A 17,259-nucleotide genomic window follows, 5' to 3' on the forward strand; every position below is an offset into this window, starting at 1 on the left:
TCACTTCCAGTATTTATTTAGTTTTTTGATCCCCATAATGGCCCTGAAATGGAGTAGATCAGGTGTTATTTCTGTCTGGTTGAGACTTGGGTCTGGAAGCCAGTCTGCCCCTGAATCACATGGCAAACATCCAGTGAAAATAGGTATCTGGTATCCTTGCTATGTTCACAACCTTTGACCCACTCTGCATGTCTTTTTCCAGCCCTTTTTTTTTTTTTCTTTTTTCCGGTACGCGAGCCTCTCTCCACTGTTGTGGCCTCTCCCGCTGCGGAGCACAGGCTCCGGACGCGCAGGCCCAGCGGCCATGGCTCACAGGCCCAGCCGCTCTGCGGCATGTGGGATCCTCCGGGACCGGGGCACGAACCCGTGTCCCCTGCATCGGCAGGCGGACCCCCAACCACTGCACCACCAGGGAAGCCCCAGCCCATTTTTGATACTCTCAAGGATCTAACCCCTTTCCTAGTTCATACCTTGATCCCTCAGACTTGACACTTGATTCTGCTCTTCTGGTCTGCCCTCTAATTTCTACCTACTTCAATTACAACTTTTGTCTGCTCCTTTGATTAGGTGACTCACAGCTGCTCCGAGGCCTTGGGTACCTTCCATGCCCAAACATCATCTCTGCAATTACTTGTACTGCCACTAATATTGCTTGAAATACTAATATTAATACTGCTTGAAATAATAATAACAACAGCAACAGCTATCAAATGAGTACTTGTGATGAGTCAGACACTGAGTTTTCCATGTTTTATCTCATTGAAATTTTGAACCTTAGACTAGCCCTATGAAAAAGGTACTATTTTAATCCCTACCATATAGTTAAGTTGCAAAGAATTTAGGTGAACCCAGTTAGTGTAATTAAAAGAACATGGACTTGTGTTTTGGCTCTGCTATGCGCTCACTGTGTGATTTTAGACTAGTTACCTAATCTCTCTGTGCCTCAGTTTGTTCATCTGTAAAAAATGGAATTGATAATTCCTACCATCTGAGGTTGCTGTGAAGATTAAATGGGAAAGAGCCTGGCACACAGTAGGATCTCAAAAAAAAGTGAATTTCACTTTTTTCTTTTAGGGCTTTTATCTTCTACTCCTGAGTATAGCTATCAAGTGGACACTTTGGAATTCTTCATAAAACATCAAATATGGCCGTATATTTCATCAAGGAAGACAGGGAGGGAGGAACAGGATGCTTCCTGGTAGAGATGTAGGAAATGGTTTTCAGTTTCAGGGCTGGTTGAGAGTAACGGCTGCAGTGATGTGTAAGCATTCAGTTTGGGACTTGAGGGCGTGACCTTGGGAACTAATTGAGCGTACCCACTTGCTCAGACAAAGAAACCCCTGTATCGGCTAAATAACGAATAAGAGATCTCCATTGGGCAATGGGGGGAAAATTGAATTATTTAACGTATTTCCATTTCAATTAGTTAATCAAGATAATTGTTGTTTTCCTGGATCTTTGTCTTTTCTTTGTAATTTACAAGGCCCTTGTTTGGAGAAAGGAATTTAGCCCCTGAACTCTGTATAAGCTGCTGTGACTTGTTTTGTGTGTGCAAATTATATTTAAAAATCGATTACAGCTCCCTTTGCTTTGGATTCTGGGATTGTGAGAAACTGATGCTTGATCAAGCTTGAGAAAAACTTACAGCTCAAGCATTCGGGTTCATTTGGGATTAACAAACTCAGCCAAGGGGCAGCAGGGCAGAGCTGAAAGCACATGAGCTCTGGCATCAGACAGACTTGGGTGGTGATCCCTGTTCTTCTGTGTTCTCACTACAGAACAGTGAACAAATGAGCCTCTCGGAGCCTCAGTTTCTGTTGCTGTAAAACAGATACTGTCACCCATCTTCCAGAGCTGTTGTGAGGACTGAATGCAATAATGCAGTTCCTAGCCCATCAGTGACGGGCAGCAAGGCTAGTTCCTTCCCCATCTTCCACGTACTTATCTAAGGGTCGTGTATTTGCCAGTCTCAGTTGTGTGGAACATGGCTAAGACCTCAAAAAGACGCCAAAGAAATCCAAGTAGAATAGATGTTACAAAGTCCATTCGTTAAAATACCTCATAGAGGAACACCGTGGACATATATATTTAATTTTGGCGAGGATTATAATAAGCTGAATGTCTGGTTCTATGACTACACCAGTTAAGAAGCCCTACCCTGGATGAAGAGAAGGGAAGTGAGCTACTGAAGTCGGTCCCACGACTGAAACCAACAATGACACGATAGCGCCACCCTGAGGGAGGAGGTGGTAAAACTGTGGATTAGGCACAGGAGCTAATGAAAAAACAGCTTAGAATCACTTCGGGCAGGGATGAAGGGTCCTATAGCTTCATTTCTTCACTTCCTGGCAACTATCTTCAAACAGCAGCATCAAATGCATTGTTGTTGCTTCCTATTAATGACCCTGACTCATAAAAGAAAGATTTCATTATGTCTGTATAATGTGTTTGAGAAGGGAGGCATGTAACGCACTTCATAAACTCCATCCAAAATGGTAAAAGTGCAAGAATTTTTTTTTTTTTTTTTTTTTTTTTTGCGGTACGCGAGCCTCTCACCGCTGTGGCCTCTCCCGTTGCGGAGCACAGGCTCCGGATGCGCAGGCTCAGCGGCCGTGGCTCACGGGCCCCGCCGCTCCGTGGCATGTGGGATCTTCCCGGACAGGGGCACGAACCCGTGTCCCCTGCATCGGCAGGCGGACTCTCAACCATGGCGTCACCAGGGAAGCCCGAAAGAACATTTTTAAAACTTAAAGATGTGGGCTTTGATTACATGGACAGTTCTTCCACATGGAACTGTTCTTTCTCCCATTGCCACATTTCTGGACACTGGTCATATGAAGATGCTAGCACTTAACCAAGTACTGATACTTTTCATCTACACCACCTCCCTGTAGTATGTTGGGCAGGTATCCTCTGTTTTCATTTTACAGAGGTGGAAACTGAGCCCTAGAGAGATTAAGATCATCGTGGAGCTGGATTCAAGCCCAACTCCTCTGACTCCAAATAGCTCACGCCTTTTCCACTACACCATGTTCCTTCCTAGGAGTAATCATCTGGGTTATTAACATGCAGAACATATAATAGGTCATGGTTTGCATCCCAAGTGAATTAAAATAAAACACATCCACAAATTAACACTTCATCAGTTCACCTCTAATCCTACAATGCACCCATGAAACAAAACCATCACACAGCCTGGTCTTGGTACTTACTCGTAAAATGTGGTCCATCCGTTTTCATTGCTTTTGGTTGCCAGAAGGCCAGAGTTGCTGTGGTACGTCATCATGGCCAACTCGTGTCCTTGTGTGGTCACGCTCTTGAGTGCACTGTTGGTGCCCATGGTCACCCAGTAGACTTGGCCATCTGGGACCACCAGCCAGAGGGGCATCCCTGTAGAGTCTCTGCGGACGTTTACCATGTTGCCGTTGCTGTCTGTGATGAGCGTGATGTCGCCATCCCCAGTGTAGGTAAAGTTGTACAGGTAATCTCCTGTGGGTAGGCTCTGGGTGTACAGATGCTTGCCACTGGTATCAAACAGGTAGAGCTCCTGGTCGACTGGGGAGGACAGCTCATACATGTTCTGGGTGTTGAGGAAAGGCTTGTTCTTCCTGATAAACCGGATTCGGATATTCCCAAGGTCAGCCACATAGAGCTCCCCATCAGCACACACAGCCAAGGAAGACGGGGTGTTCAGCTTTGCATCCTTGGCATAGCCATCGTCTCCAGAGAAACAATCACAGTTGGCATCATTTTTACAGTCACAGCCACTGGGGGCCCCGGCAACCAGTGAGATCTCTCCGCTGGTGGTGACCTGCCTGATGCGGTTGATCTTCTTCTCGTCGGTCTCAGCGATATACAGGACCCCATTGTGAGAGACAGCCAAGGCAGTGGCCGACTCCAGGGTTGCGTGGATGGCCACCTTGCTCAGCAGGAAGTGGTCGATGCCGGGCACCTGGCAGTGCATGGGCCTCCCGGCGACAATGCGAACCTGGTGGTTTTCAGAGATCTGCAGGACTACGTTGTTGTCCAGGACATAGAGGGAGTTGTCCATCGGGTTGGTGGCTAAGTCTGTGGGCCACTCCAGGCGAACCTGACAATGGAGAGACAGACACTCAAATGCCTGGCCAGGTGCCCACCACTGATCATCCCACACCCTTTAGAGCCCATAACAATGTCCCAAGTGCCAGCACGTGGCAGTCCCGCCTGATCCCCGCAGCAGCCTGTCATCCACCATGGATATCAGCCCCCGAGCAGACAGAAAGCATGCAAGAGCCCTCACGGAGACATCTGGTGGTCTACGTTAGACTGACAAAAACACGAAGAAGGGAATAACAAATAAACAAAAAAAGCAGGCGAGAGGAGAGACTTTGGAGTCAGACAGGCCTGGGTTCAGACCCTAGTTCCCCTACTTGTGACCGTGGGCAAGTTACTTTACCTCACTGAGCCTCAATGTTCCCATCTGTAAAACAGGAATGACAGTGGCACAGAGAGTCTGACCCTCCATAAGTGCTCAGATAATGGCAGCTAATGTGGGAGGTGGGGGGGGAAGGCAGATGGAGTCTGGAGGCTGAAGTAGGAGTAAGAAAGATGCTTCATGCATTGTTGCTACACGCATGAAGGATGATTTCTCAATTCTTTGAGTTCATGGATTAATACACGGCTAGGTGCTGGGGATGTAAAGAGAAAGTAACACTGGCTCTTGTCTGACATAGTTCCAGACCTGTGATTCTCAAACCTGGCCACACATTCAGATTACCGATGGTGATTTAAGAAAGTACTGGTGCTCAAATTCCACCTCTGATCAATTAGATCAGCTCCCTGGGCGTGGGGCTCGGGCAGAGGCATGAAAGCTTCCTGGCTGATTCTAACGTGGGGCTGGAAATCATAACTGGATCTTTCTCCTTCAAGGGTGATCACTGGACTGGCAGCGTTGGCGTCACCTGAGAGTTGGTCAGAAAAGCAGAATGGCAGGCCTCACCTGAAACCTACTGAATCCGAATCTGCATTTCAACAAAACCCCTGGGAGGCTCCCGTACACACGGAAGTTGGTGAAACCTTGCTCTCAATAATGGTTTCTAGCACCTCAGAGAACAGGTCCACCTGGGAGAGATTAACAACATCGGCTACGGGAGTGAGGGGTTCAGAGGTCCTGGGCCCCATGTCTGAGCCTCCTCTGAGCCAGGTCAGGAAGCTGGCAGGGATCACAGGTGGGCAGGCAAGGGATTGCAGCCAGCAGGTCTGAGGCAAGGATGCTTTGTTTCTTGCCTGGGTGGCCGTGGAGGCTGGGACGTTGGGTACATCACCCTGGGAGGTGCTGGCACTAAGGGAAGCCCTTTGCCAATTGTGTTCCCCACGAGATCCAGCCATAGTGCACATGGGCTGCCAGCTGCTCCCTCCAGCTGATTTTTCTACCCCACCCCTGGGGGCTCATTGCCTTAGGTTCCCGAGCCCCCTTCTAGTCCTTGACATTCAGTCCAATTTGGGGCTTATTTAAGCAAGTATAAACCTTTGGATAAGCAATTTCGCTTCCAGAAATTCACTCTTGTACACCCCTGTCTACAGAGGTGCTCATCACAGCCATTTTTAATAATGGTAAAAAACTGGAACCAACCCAGATGCCCAATGACAGAGAATTGGCCAAATAAATTATAGTACATTTAGTTCATACATTTAAGTTAGAATACTCTGTGTAGCAGTTCAAAGTGATGTTATAGATGAATATTTAATGACGTGGGAAGATGTTTGCTATGTATTAAGTGGAAAGAACAGTCTGCAGAGCTGTAAGCACAGTTTGATCCCAATTGGGGAAAAAAATACAATAAATTAGATAGATTATGGATAGAAGGGAGAGTAAAAGCTTGAGGGGTATACACACACCGTTATCTGGATGAGAGGTAGTTTTAACTTTCTTCTATGTCATTTTAAATGTTTTATATTTTCTGCAATGTGCATGTGGTAGTTTACTAATGTAAAAAGAAGCTCCAGAGATAATATACATATGAGATGTGGCCACCTTCATCTATCTGCCCCTTCAGCTCAGGGCCATTCTCAGAATGGCATAGGCCCCGGCCCAAGGCCGTTGTTCCAAGAGTCTGCTTGCTCCCTCACCCCAGCCTGGGTCCCTCTGCTCCCCAGGGCGGGGGCCCCCCCCGAGGCAGCCAGTGGCCCGTCCGGAAGCCCAGAGCCCCGCCCCGCAGCCGGGCTGCCTCCCTCGCCCTTCCCAGTGGTCTCTGGAGCACAGCATCTCCAGTGCCTTCGGCTGCATCAAGAACGCAGTTCACCTGAAAGCGACAGGGGAATTTTCAGTTTCCGAAAGCCCATTTCTTGTCAACACTGGCTGCTAAATCTTTTATGCCCTCTGGTCCTGTGGCACCTTGGGGACATACTTGCTGAGACCTCCGCCTGTCATTATGGTCAAAAGATGATGGCGCCCTGATGGGTGGGTGGGGAGGGGGGCGGAGGTGCCAGGGGAGGGAGAGGGAAAGGAAGGAGGGGAGGAGGGAAGAGCAAGCCTTTCCTGCTCTCTCCTGCACGCCCATGTGCACACAGGCACCTGGGAAAGAAGGAGCCGTGCCCTTGGAGTCACAGTGCCTGCATGATGATTCTGGACCAAGTACCTACGATTCTTTGATTTTACCTCCCTGTTAGCGATGATCCTGTGGAGGCTTCATTTCCCATCACCAGAATGGAGGGATGAGAGTTTGCGATTTCTGAGGTCCCTCCGGCTCCCACATTCTATCGTCCTGAGACGGAATGGAGATCCCTCGCCCCATCCTCCAGAGCATTCTGTGCCTTTGTTAAAGCCCTCTGAGCTGACTACCTTGTTGCAGAGTTACTTGCAAAAATGGACTGTCAAATGGGTGAACGAATGACTGACTGGTGAATGGCATAGAGAGAGCGAGGGATTTGGGGTCAGGACAGCACACTTCCTAGCTCAGTCCGCCAATGTCCACAGGTGTGATCTTCCTCAAGTTACATAAACCCTTTGAACTTCTTTCCCCATATGTAGAAGGTGGTAATAAATATTACATAAGAGAAGTTGTGAGGATCAAATGAGACAACTCACAAGGAAATTCTTGGTAAATTATAAAGAGAATGAATATTTATAGCCTATTATTAGCTGCCAGACGCTGTGCTAGGCTCTTATGAAATATTTATTACCACCTTCTCCATATGGGGAAAGAAGTTCGAAGTGTTTTACGTGATGTCGTAAAAAAATTTCATTTCCATACCCCTGAGGGAAACTAGCACAGGGCTCTGCATTTATAACCACATTTTCTTTCACTGAGCTTCAGTTTCCTCATCTATAAAATGGGGTACGTAATACCTACCTTGACAGATTATGGTGACAGCTAAACAAGAAAAGTGAAGTCGTAACCTTTCTGTATCCCCATTTCTAACAGTGCCCGGCACATACTAAATTCTCAGGAAGTCATTTTGGACTCTACGGACAGAGTTATACTCTGTGTCTGTGGTGGCCACAGGCTGCAGAGTTGAGCACTAATCCTGTTTTGAACAGGCTGCAGCATCTTCTGTTCCTTCTCTACTCTCTGCCTCCCTCTAGTTTCTCCTCTGGCCTGGTCTTCGTCCCCTCCCAGAGAGTTCCTTGGTTTTCCCCTTTGCACCCTTGTGTGAGCTGTGCTCTCATCTCTCTGCCTTACCTCCCTGCTCCACAGGGCACAGTAAAGCAGCTGCGTGTTTGTGACAGAGGAATCTCTGAGAATGAAAGCCAGGCCCCCTTCCCGTACATGTGTATAAGAGGTTATGCCTGTGTTGGAGAGTTTGGTAAAAAGGATCCCATGCTTAGATTCAGAGGGGGGTGTTGAGGACCACGGCCATAGAGATTTCAGTCCAGGATTTCTGAATTTAAGTGTGGGTTTTTATCCCCCCTCCACTCTATGCCCGTTGTCTTGCAAGCCTTTGATCGGGCTGCTTGGCAGTACTTCTAGCTAAAGTTAAACAATTTTCCCATGTGTAGACTGAAAATTTTCAGCACCCTCTGCTGGCTGGTGGAGGGCCCATTTTGAGAACTGAAAATACTTGGACGCACATCTTCAGGCCGTGGCAGCTTCCTGATGGATAAATCATGGTTGCTTACAGACTGGAGAGGGAAACTCTCAAGCCAGCAAGGGGAGGCCTGCCATACTGGAAAGACAGGTGGCAGAGAACAGATTCCACACTGGAGCATAACGATTATATTAGCTGGTGCACACCAGCATCTGACAGGGAAGGGACATGGCTGCTGGGCCGTCGGCAGCAGCCCTGAGTTCTGGGGAAGGGGCTCTGCGACACACATCGGTAGTAGGGACAGGCATGACCAGAGAGGTCTCCCAGCTGCCGCCCGCTGAGTAGAGGGAGCAGGTCTGCGGTCAGTGGCAAAGGGCCCGTGTGCAGGCTCCCCTAGAAGCGAGGGGGTTTAAAAAGCTAAGTGTGCCCACTGCTGACACCAACTCAAAATCTAGTGTGATTCGAGCCTCCTTATTTCCTTGGTTTTGCTAATGTTGGCAAGATGGATGTTCACTGATTCGGCACCAGCCAGGTCCTGCTAAAGGATCTAGCAATAAGGGACACACCCCTTGTCAAGTCACTGCAGGACAAACCAGGGACATGCTGAACAGCCAGAACCTTGTGTCTTTCTTGGGTCTACACCGGGATCCTAGCACCCACCTGCTAAGGTCCAAACTCTGGTATGGTAAGGTAAGTCCTTCCCTAACTGGCCCCAAAGCATGCCTCCAGTTACAACTCCTGGTACTTCCTTCCAAGAACCCTATGCTCAGTGTCCAATTTTCCAATGTTCCTTGAACGTTCCAGGCCCATTAACATCTTTGTACCTTTGCACATGCTGTTTCCTTGTGTGAAATGTCTCCTTTCTTCCAACAAACTCCTATTCAACCTTCAAAACCTGGCACAAATGTCACCTCCTTTGTGAAAGCAGGACTAGAATTTCTGTTTATCGGTCACCTCCAGAGTGTCAAGCAGTGCTAGGAGGCCTGCGTACACTGTTTCACATATTCTTAAGGCAATCCTCCCAGGCCAATGCCAATTACTTCCATTTTACAGATATGAAAAGTGAGGCTCAAAGGACCTCAGCAACGTGTCTAAAGTTACACAGCTAGTGAATGGCAAAGCTGGGATTCAATCAGTCAATCAACCAACTAATCAACCAACAAATATTGGCTGTGCTCCTGTGCATACCAGGTACCCTGGTTACAGTAGAGGAAAAGATGGACAGAATTCCTGTCCTCATGTAGCTTACAGTCTAGAAAGAGAACAGACAATGTTCAAGTATCTATAAGTGCTTCCAAAGTGGGAATTCAGAAGGTTATGGATTTAAATTCACACTGTGTGAGGCTCTGCTGCCTTCGAGGCTTCCTGAGGCAAATTTCTTCACTGTCCCCCGAGCCTCCTTCTGTCACCCACTTGTCACCTCTGATGGTGAACTTCCAGAGCAACGTGCCGTGCCCTAACCATCTGCGTGTCCTTAGTGCACTTCACCGAGAGTGTGCTTACGGCCTTGTGCAATATAAAGATGAACGGCCAGCAGGCTGGCTGGGGGCCGGCGAGAGGATGAGTGTGCAGACCCAGGGCTCTAGCAGACGAAGCTTTCTCCTTTTACCTGAGAAATATCCATGACAGAATCACAGCTCAGGGGCCGGGCTGAGGTAAGATCGTTGGAGCCCAGCAGAGTGGAGATGACCCCATTCTGATCAATGCGTCTGATCATGGTGCCATCCACAAAGTAGATCAGCCCGGACTTGTCCACCGTGATGCCTGGGGTAGAGAAGCCAAAACAGGGGATTCAGCCTTTGAGGTGGCAACAACACACATACTCATGGAAACCTGCGGGTGGACAGAGCACCTCCCCCTTTGTGATTTGATTAGCTTCTTCCAACAACATTTATGCCCTTTCTAAAGACGAGAAGACAGCTGCCCAGAGGCTTGTACAAAGCAGAGATTAGAACCCAGGTGTTCAGATTCTCCAGCCCTCTGGTCCTTCCACGTTGCTGCCTCTGGAGAATTTCACCTATCGTCTTAGCCATGCACTACATATGGACTCATAACTTCTGGGAGTTTGTTAAGCGCTAGAGGTAGTGGCAAGGAGGAACTTTTTCAATGTCAAAACTGTGGATTATTTAAATTAACCTACTTCTGAAGACCTGTAATTATAATAATCAAATCCCTTTTTGGCAACAATTTTTCTTTTCTTCCAAGATAATCATCCTTCACATTTTTCTAGTCTATTACTGTTTTTTTTTTTTTTTTTTTGGCCGTGCCATGCGGCTTGCAGGATCTCAGTTGCCTGACCAGTGATGGAACCTGGGCCCACTGCAGTGGAAGTGTGGAGTCCTTTCCACTGGACCTCCAGGGAGTTTCCTATTACTATTTTAGTTTCATTGGTTATTTCAGAATTATAGAGCCTAAAAAAACAATCCTTTGGATTTGTGTAGGGAAGACTGGTGAATTTAATTTCTAAAAAAAGGCACACTGAAAGGAGAAGTCATAATTATTATTCAACATCACTTCCTCCATTTGCTAGACCGTCCCACCTGTTGACTCTCCCCAGCCAGCTGTGTGACCTCAGGCAAGTCACTGGATGTCCCTGCATTTGTTTTCTCAGCTGTGAAAGGAAGGGATTGTTCTAGATCTATATTTCTCACTTTTGGATGTGTGTGACAATCACCTGGGAGCTTGCTAAAATGCACCCCCTAGGTACCTGGTTCAGAGAATCTCAAGTGGAGCCTGAGCATCTATCTGTATTTTTGACAAGCACCTTGGGTAATAATGATACAAATCAAAGTTTGAGGACTACTCTAGTAAATCTTTTTTTTTTTTCTTTTTTTTTTTCGGTATGTGGGCCTCTCACTGTTGTGGTCTCTCCCGCTGCGGAACACAGGCTCCGTACGCGCAGGCTCAGCGGCCATGGCTCACGGGCCCAGCCGCTCCGCGGCATGCGGGATCCTCCCGGACCGGGGCACGAATCCGTGTCCCCTGCATTGGCAGGTGGACTCTCAACCACCGCGCCACCAGGGAAGCCCAAATCAGTACTTCTTAACCAGTGATATGTATCAGAATCACCTGAAGATTTTTTTTTTTGATATATACCTGCTTGGTCTCACTCCTGGAAATATTAGTTCATAGGGTGGCTGGGACCGGGACCAAGTCTTGTTTTAAAAACACTCAAGGGTGATATTGATACCCCAAGTCGAGAATCACGACAGGTAGACATGCCCCCTCAAAATGTGAACTGCTCAGGGGTCCTGGGGCTGAGAGGCAGACAGGATGTGCCCCTGAGGAGCACACATTCTAGATGGGTAGGCCTGGGAATGAGAATGGACCCAGGGAGTGACAGAAGCCGGGAAGGTTCACGGGAAAATAAAGGAGATTCAGGTCAGTTTCATTCTGTTCAGTTTTCTCTGGGGCAGGAACTGAAAGAAGGATCAGCAAAAGCTTCACAGAGGTGGAGACACTTGAAGTATAAAGCTTTCCAGCTGTACAACCTCAGGGGAATCACTTTACTTCCAAGCCTCGGTTTCTTCATGGATAAAATGTGGACAATAATGTCTGACCTGTAATAGTTCGCCCTCAATAATTATTAAGGACTTACAATTATGAGAACACGGAACCCACTTTGTGCTTGCTCTCAGGCCCCACGTGTCTATGACCGGTCAGGAGGGTGGAGTTAAGACACCCAAGGGCCTCTGAGTGTGAACACCCATGGGAGCTGTGGTTCTTCCTGCCCCCTCCTCAGGCTGTTCAAGGCTGGAGACTGATTTCACACGGAGGACCCGGCAGCCTCAAAGCGGGGGAAGAAGCCTTTATTCTGTCCCTACCTAGAACGTAAATTAATTATATTCTTTAAGCACCGAGACAGGAGCTTTCTTGTCTGCCTGGCTATGCTCAGTCTTTCTCTTCCATCTGCTAGGACGGATGAGTGCTACAGGAACAATTGGGTTTCTTGTTTACAAAGTTGGCTGCACAGGCTAATAGAAGCAGTCTGTCCCCTGATTAATTACTTCATTTTGTTCTCCTTTTACTGTGCTATATAGATGGACATCTTTTCTCCTCCCTGCCGCACAGTGTCTGCACATTGTGGTACCCTTGTCATTTCTATCTGGGTTAATTACAGGCTTTGGGGAGACTTCACTGTCACTGCATCTATGCGTGTGTATGTGTTTGTGAGGGGAGGGTGGAGAACACACATGTGGAGAGCAACTGAGAAAAGATTTTGAGAAAATAAAAATTCTCAGAAAAAACTGTTTTAATTCTAAGAGAACAGAAGGTTGCGACCAAAAGGGCTCTCGGGGACCATCTGCCCAATCCTTACATTTACTAACGGGAAACCTGAGGCCCAGAGAAGGAGGACACAAGAGCCGGGAGTGGCAGAGCAAAATTGTAATGCAGGGTCCCTAAGTGCAAGCCCAGTGTTCTTTCCACTCCAGGCTACTCTTTCAGTATTAGGAAATCACGATTAGGAAGGAGATTAACCACAGATGTCACAATATTTACCCCGTGGAGTCACCAGCTGACCACTTCACATATGTGGTAGAGACATATGCTATTAAATAATATGATACATTGTATGCTGCACATACAACATAACAATAATAATACGAACTACTCATTTATGGGATGTTTATCACGTGCCTGGTACTACTGTCCTAAGCAAGCATTTACATTCCTGGTAATAGTTAATCTGTACTACAACTGTGCAGTGTATTTCTATTTCATAGAGGAGGCAGATGGGGTTCAGAGAGGTTAAGCAACTCACCCAAAGTCACACAGCTATTAGGTGGCAATGTGTGAATTTAAATATAGGACTCCTGAGTGTGAAGTGCACTGTGGCTTTTTGGAGGAGTAAGTCAGTTTTCATTTGAAAACCTACAGCTTTCATTCAAAACCACGCCTTGAAATCTGGCACTATTTAAAAAAAACTATCACTCATGACATTTTTATAGGACATCATATGAAATATATTAATTTTGACCCTCAGAACAATCCTAGGAGGTGGACACAGAAGATACTATTACTTCTATTTTATTGTTAAGGGCCATGTGGCTTAGACACTATAGGTCATTGGCTTTAGGGCCTGCAACATGGTAAACATACACTGATGGGTGTCTGTTGACAATGATGGCATCTCCTCGAAAAAGCTTTCCCAGTCTCTTGGACACAGGGACCTCCCTTGGCTCTGGACTTCCATGCACAGTTCCTTTTCCTTGCGTCTCAGGGAGCACTTCTCCCCCTCTCCCATCTGAGAGATTCACATTCAAGTCTTATTTTTCTGCTACAGTGAACTTATTTATGCAAGTACATTGCACTGTATGCTCAGTAAATACTTGCTGAATGAGTGAATGGAAAGTGATTGTGGGTATGAAGCGGTCCAACTTTTTGAAGCACTCAGAATTGAAGCTTAGAGTTAACCCATCCTATAGCACACGAACATGTGCAAAGATGATACACTGCCATGTTTTTATCAAACAATAACATGAAAGGTAGCATAAATATCCAGCAGGAGGGTATTGATAACTAAATAATGGGACATCCATTTGCTGGGATAATATATAGCTATTAAAAGCAAGTACACCGAAGACTCTTTAATGACATGGGGAAACATTTGCGATATATCACTTAGGAAAAAAAGTAGGTTGCTAGAACAGGTTGTTTAATGTGATTTCATTTTGTTTGTTTCTGGTGAGCATTACATGCACAAGAACACTTAGAAAAAAGACTAGGGGGAAAGACAGGAAATGTTAACTGGGAAAATTTCTGGCAGGTGGAATTATGACAATTTAAACTTTCCTCCGTAGAGTTCTTAGCGTTTTCCAACATTTTTTTGTAATAATAAACAGATATGTCTTTTGGAAATGGAAAATACCCCAATAAATGTTACTGGGAATGTTTAAAAGCAAGGCCTTACCCCTGGGGTTGGTCAGTGTGGCTTCCGTGGCTTTTCCACCATCCCCACAGCGAGTGTCATCAAAGGGGAGGCACTGGTCACCTGTCCCCGCCACCACCTCGGAGTTCTTGACGAGGTCCTTCACCACCATGGTGGACTTGATCTTGAAGACCCGCCGGCTGTTGGTGTCCGAAAGGAAGACAGCCCCGCTCGTGGGGTCTGTGGTCAGGTAGTACTTGTGTGCTGGGCTGTGACTGGAAAACAAGGACATGGCAGTTGGTGAGCACTTTCTTCTTTCCTAACAGGCAGCCGGAGATGCATAACTTGAGTCCAAGTAAAAAAAGTCTTATGGGGACAATGTCCTTATTTGGGGTGATGGTTGCCCAATGTTTCTGACCTCTCTGCTTGGCCTAACGATCCCTCCCACCCAACTATGAATGCAAATGCCTCTTGCCAAAGCCCGTGATGCCCAGTGCCATGCCCATACCAGGTGCTCAGTAAGCGTTTTCTTAAGACTCTCCGTGAGGCTTACCAGAGGCGGCCTGTAAATCCAGACCAGAAACACGAAGACTCTGACTTTAAAAAACACTTCAGAACAAAATGACACACCAGCACTCCCCCACAGCAGCCCCACCCCCATCTGGGGACTGACGGCTAAGGCCTCGGCCTGACTGGACACCAACCAGTGTCCATACCATCTTCTGTGGATGCTCATGTGACACTTATCAGGAGCCCAGCAGTCTCCCTAGTGCAGACAGACATAAATGAATTGCAGGATTAGTTTGTAATTTGCAGCAATAGCCAAGGAAGAACAAACGGAAGAGAGGAGCAGTGCTGGGGATAGCTCTGATGCTGGAAAACAGCCACAAAGGCAAGGCTGTGCTAACAGAAGAAAGCGAAGCTAGACCACGACTGTACAGAGGGCTTATGGAGACAAGGCACCACCTCTAGGCACTGGGCAGGAAAACTGTGTGGGCTTTGGGGTGAGCTCAGTCTGGGTTCCAGGTCTAGCTTTGTTATTTCCTGGTTCTGAAACCTGGGCGAGTTACCTGGCCTCCTGAGCCTCAAGTTTTCTTCATCTGCAAAATGGGGATGTGAACAGCTCCCCTGCTGGTGTATTGGGAACATTATATAAAACCATGTATGAAAAATACTCGGCAGATACATGGCACGTAGTACTTAAGAATCATAATCGTTATTTTAATTATTAGTCATTATGTCTGTTTTTGCATTTGGACAGGACTACAGAGTAGGTATCTCTTATTAAGGCTGAGTTTTCCTATCACAAGGTATGATTTACAATTTCTTCCAGGTCTAGGCTGTACTGGAGTCAGACTCATAACTCCTGGGAAGCTAACGATCGGTTCCTGCACGTGGCCTGATCATTGCCAGGGCTTCAGACTGCATCTAAATATTGCTAGTCTCTGGGACTCCAAGTCTCTGGAAAATCTTCTGATTCAAAGGAATAAGGAATCTCCTTCTGTTCAGCCTGGACGGCCTGGCACTGGCCATTTTCACCGGACGGTGGGACACACACCATGCTAGGGGATTCAGGGCACAGACTGAGCAGTGTCTAGAGCCCCAGCACAGTAGGGGCACTCTATACCCCTGCAAGGTACAAGTAAGAGGACCAGAAGAGACTAGAAAGAAGCTATTTTGCATCTCATCAGGCATGCAAGTTTTGGGTCCTTTTGAAAAACAAAATTTTATTTTACAGATTAGTGGGTTTTGAATTACATATGGAGACTGAGACACTGTAATCTTCAGTGTCAGGTTCTCTGAAGGTCTTAGTCTGATTGTTCCTCATCACACCCATCCCTTGCTTTGGGCGGTGTCTTGGGGACTGGTCAGGCCTCCAGACTCAAGGCTTTCCTTCCTGTTTCCTCTCCCTGAATACGACGAAGATGCCATGCTCTCCTCCAGCTGTCCTGCCTCTCTAGTCCTGACCCGCCTGTCTCATGACCTCCTCAACAAAGGGCAGGTCTCTGCCTGCAGCCCGGGTCCTCCCCTAGCCATTCCTCCCCGATCTAACCCCAAACCCAACACGTCACCTCAATGCTTTCCCTTCCAGGACCCTCCACGTCTTACAGGCTCATTCAGACTCCTCAGCCTGGCAGCACACAAGGCCCCTCGTGCCCGGCGGCTGCTCCGTCCTCCCAGCCTCTTTCCTGCCATTTCCTCACAGACCCCCTGTGCTCAGTCCCTCAAATGCGCCATCACGCCCCTTTGCCCCTGCTCTTCCTGTTCTGGGGAATACCCCGGGCCCCCTCTTTCTTAGCCTGCTGAACTGCTACTCATTCTTCAGGTGTCAGCTCAGATGGTACCTCTGCTGGGAAACCTTCCCTGACGTCTCTTCCCTGAGATTCATATCTGTTCACATCTGGGTTACAGGACACTTAACATAATGCTGTGGCTATTTATTTTTGTGTCTGTCTCCCAAATACTTGGTGGGAAGAGACGGGGTTTTATTCTTTTCTGTATCTCCAATGTTCAGCTTGGTGCCTTCTAGCCCACAGCAGCCATTAAGTGGACGGACTCTCCATTTTTAGTTTATTTAAACAGCATTTTCAATCAAATTACTTAGCTTTTTTTTTTTTTACTTCTCTTTTGGGGGTGGTGGTAACAGGAGAGAGGTCCTGTTTATCTTGAAATGTCCCCTGTGACTAGCCCTATAACGCAACACAGATTTAATCTTCCCAGATGGCACTGATTCTGGCTAAATAAGATGCAGTGACCTTAGATCCTACTCTGCAATGCTGGGACAGCCTTGATCTTTCTGCTTCCTGATGACGGCTGGAGGAGGGGGTGATTCCTTCATTTCTTCGCGTATCACACTCATGATAAATGGTTGCTATCCACCTTGGCAGAAAATAGGTCCTTGAGGGAGTCTGGTGGGGGGCCCTGTCCACTTAGATTAGCCCCCGCCCGAGGTTTCAGCTGATGTCTTTCTGCACTGCCCTGGGGAAGTACCACTTAGGTGACGTTTCTCAGGTCCGTGAATTCCAGAAGAGGGTGGCATGGTCAGGATTGTCCTGTGGCCCCTCTCTTGTGCTCAAGGACAAATGTGCGGTTGGGGGGGGGTCAGTTAAGTGCAGGGGAGAAAGCACTAGCTTTGAACTGAGAGGATGTGGGTTCTCCCGTGGGCAAGTCACCTAAATCGTCCAAGCGGTAGGTCCCTCAGGGTCGAATGATGGCATCTCTGCTCTGCTTTGCTCACAGGATTGTCATTAGGAGTGAATGAAATTATCCAGCTCAACGGCCCTTTCCAGTTGGCAGAGAGCTCTTGGATAATCTTCAGCTCACTTCTTCCTCAGGCCACCCGCACCGGGAGCAGCGCCTGGACCTCTCCCAGGAGCAGCGCG

At 47.5% G+C, this 17,259-nt stretch overlaps 1 protein-coding gene across 8 annotated transcripts in view; it reads right to left on the reverse strand.

Annotated features, from left to right (window-relative positions):
- Positions 1 to 17,259, reverse strand: part of TENM4 (teneurin transmembrane protein 4) — a 741,722-nt gene that overhangs the window by 40,558 nt on the left and 683,905 nt on the right. For all 8 annotated transcript variants that reach the window (XM_067750497.1, XM_067750495.1, XM_067750496.1 and 5 more), the window contains 3 exons: positions 13,919 to 14,151; positions 9,617 to 9,771; positions 3,213 to 4,090 (listed from right to left, as the gene is read on the reverse strand). In XM_067750497.1, the coding sequence (XP_067606598.1) occupies positions 3,213 to 4,090; positions 9,617 to 9,771; positions 13,919 to 14,151 (1,266 nt within the window). The remainder of the gene's footprint in view (positions 1 to 3,212; positions 4,091 to 9,616; positions 9,772 to 13,918; positions 14,152 to 17,259) is intronic.

Source organism: Pseudorca crassidens, chromosome 9 (genome assembly GCF_039906515.1).
Source record: "Pseudorca crassidens isolate mPseCra1 chromosome 9, mPseCra1.hap1, whole genome shotgun sequence".
Taxonomy (NCBI): Eukaryota; Metazoa; Chordata; class Mammalia; order Artiodactyla; family Delphinidae; genus Pseudorca; species Pseudorca crassidens.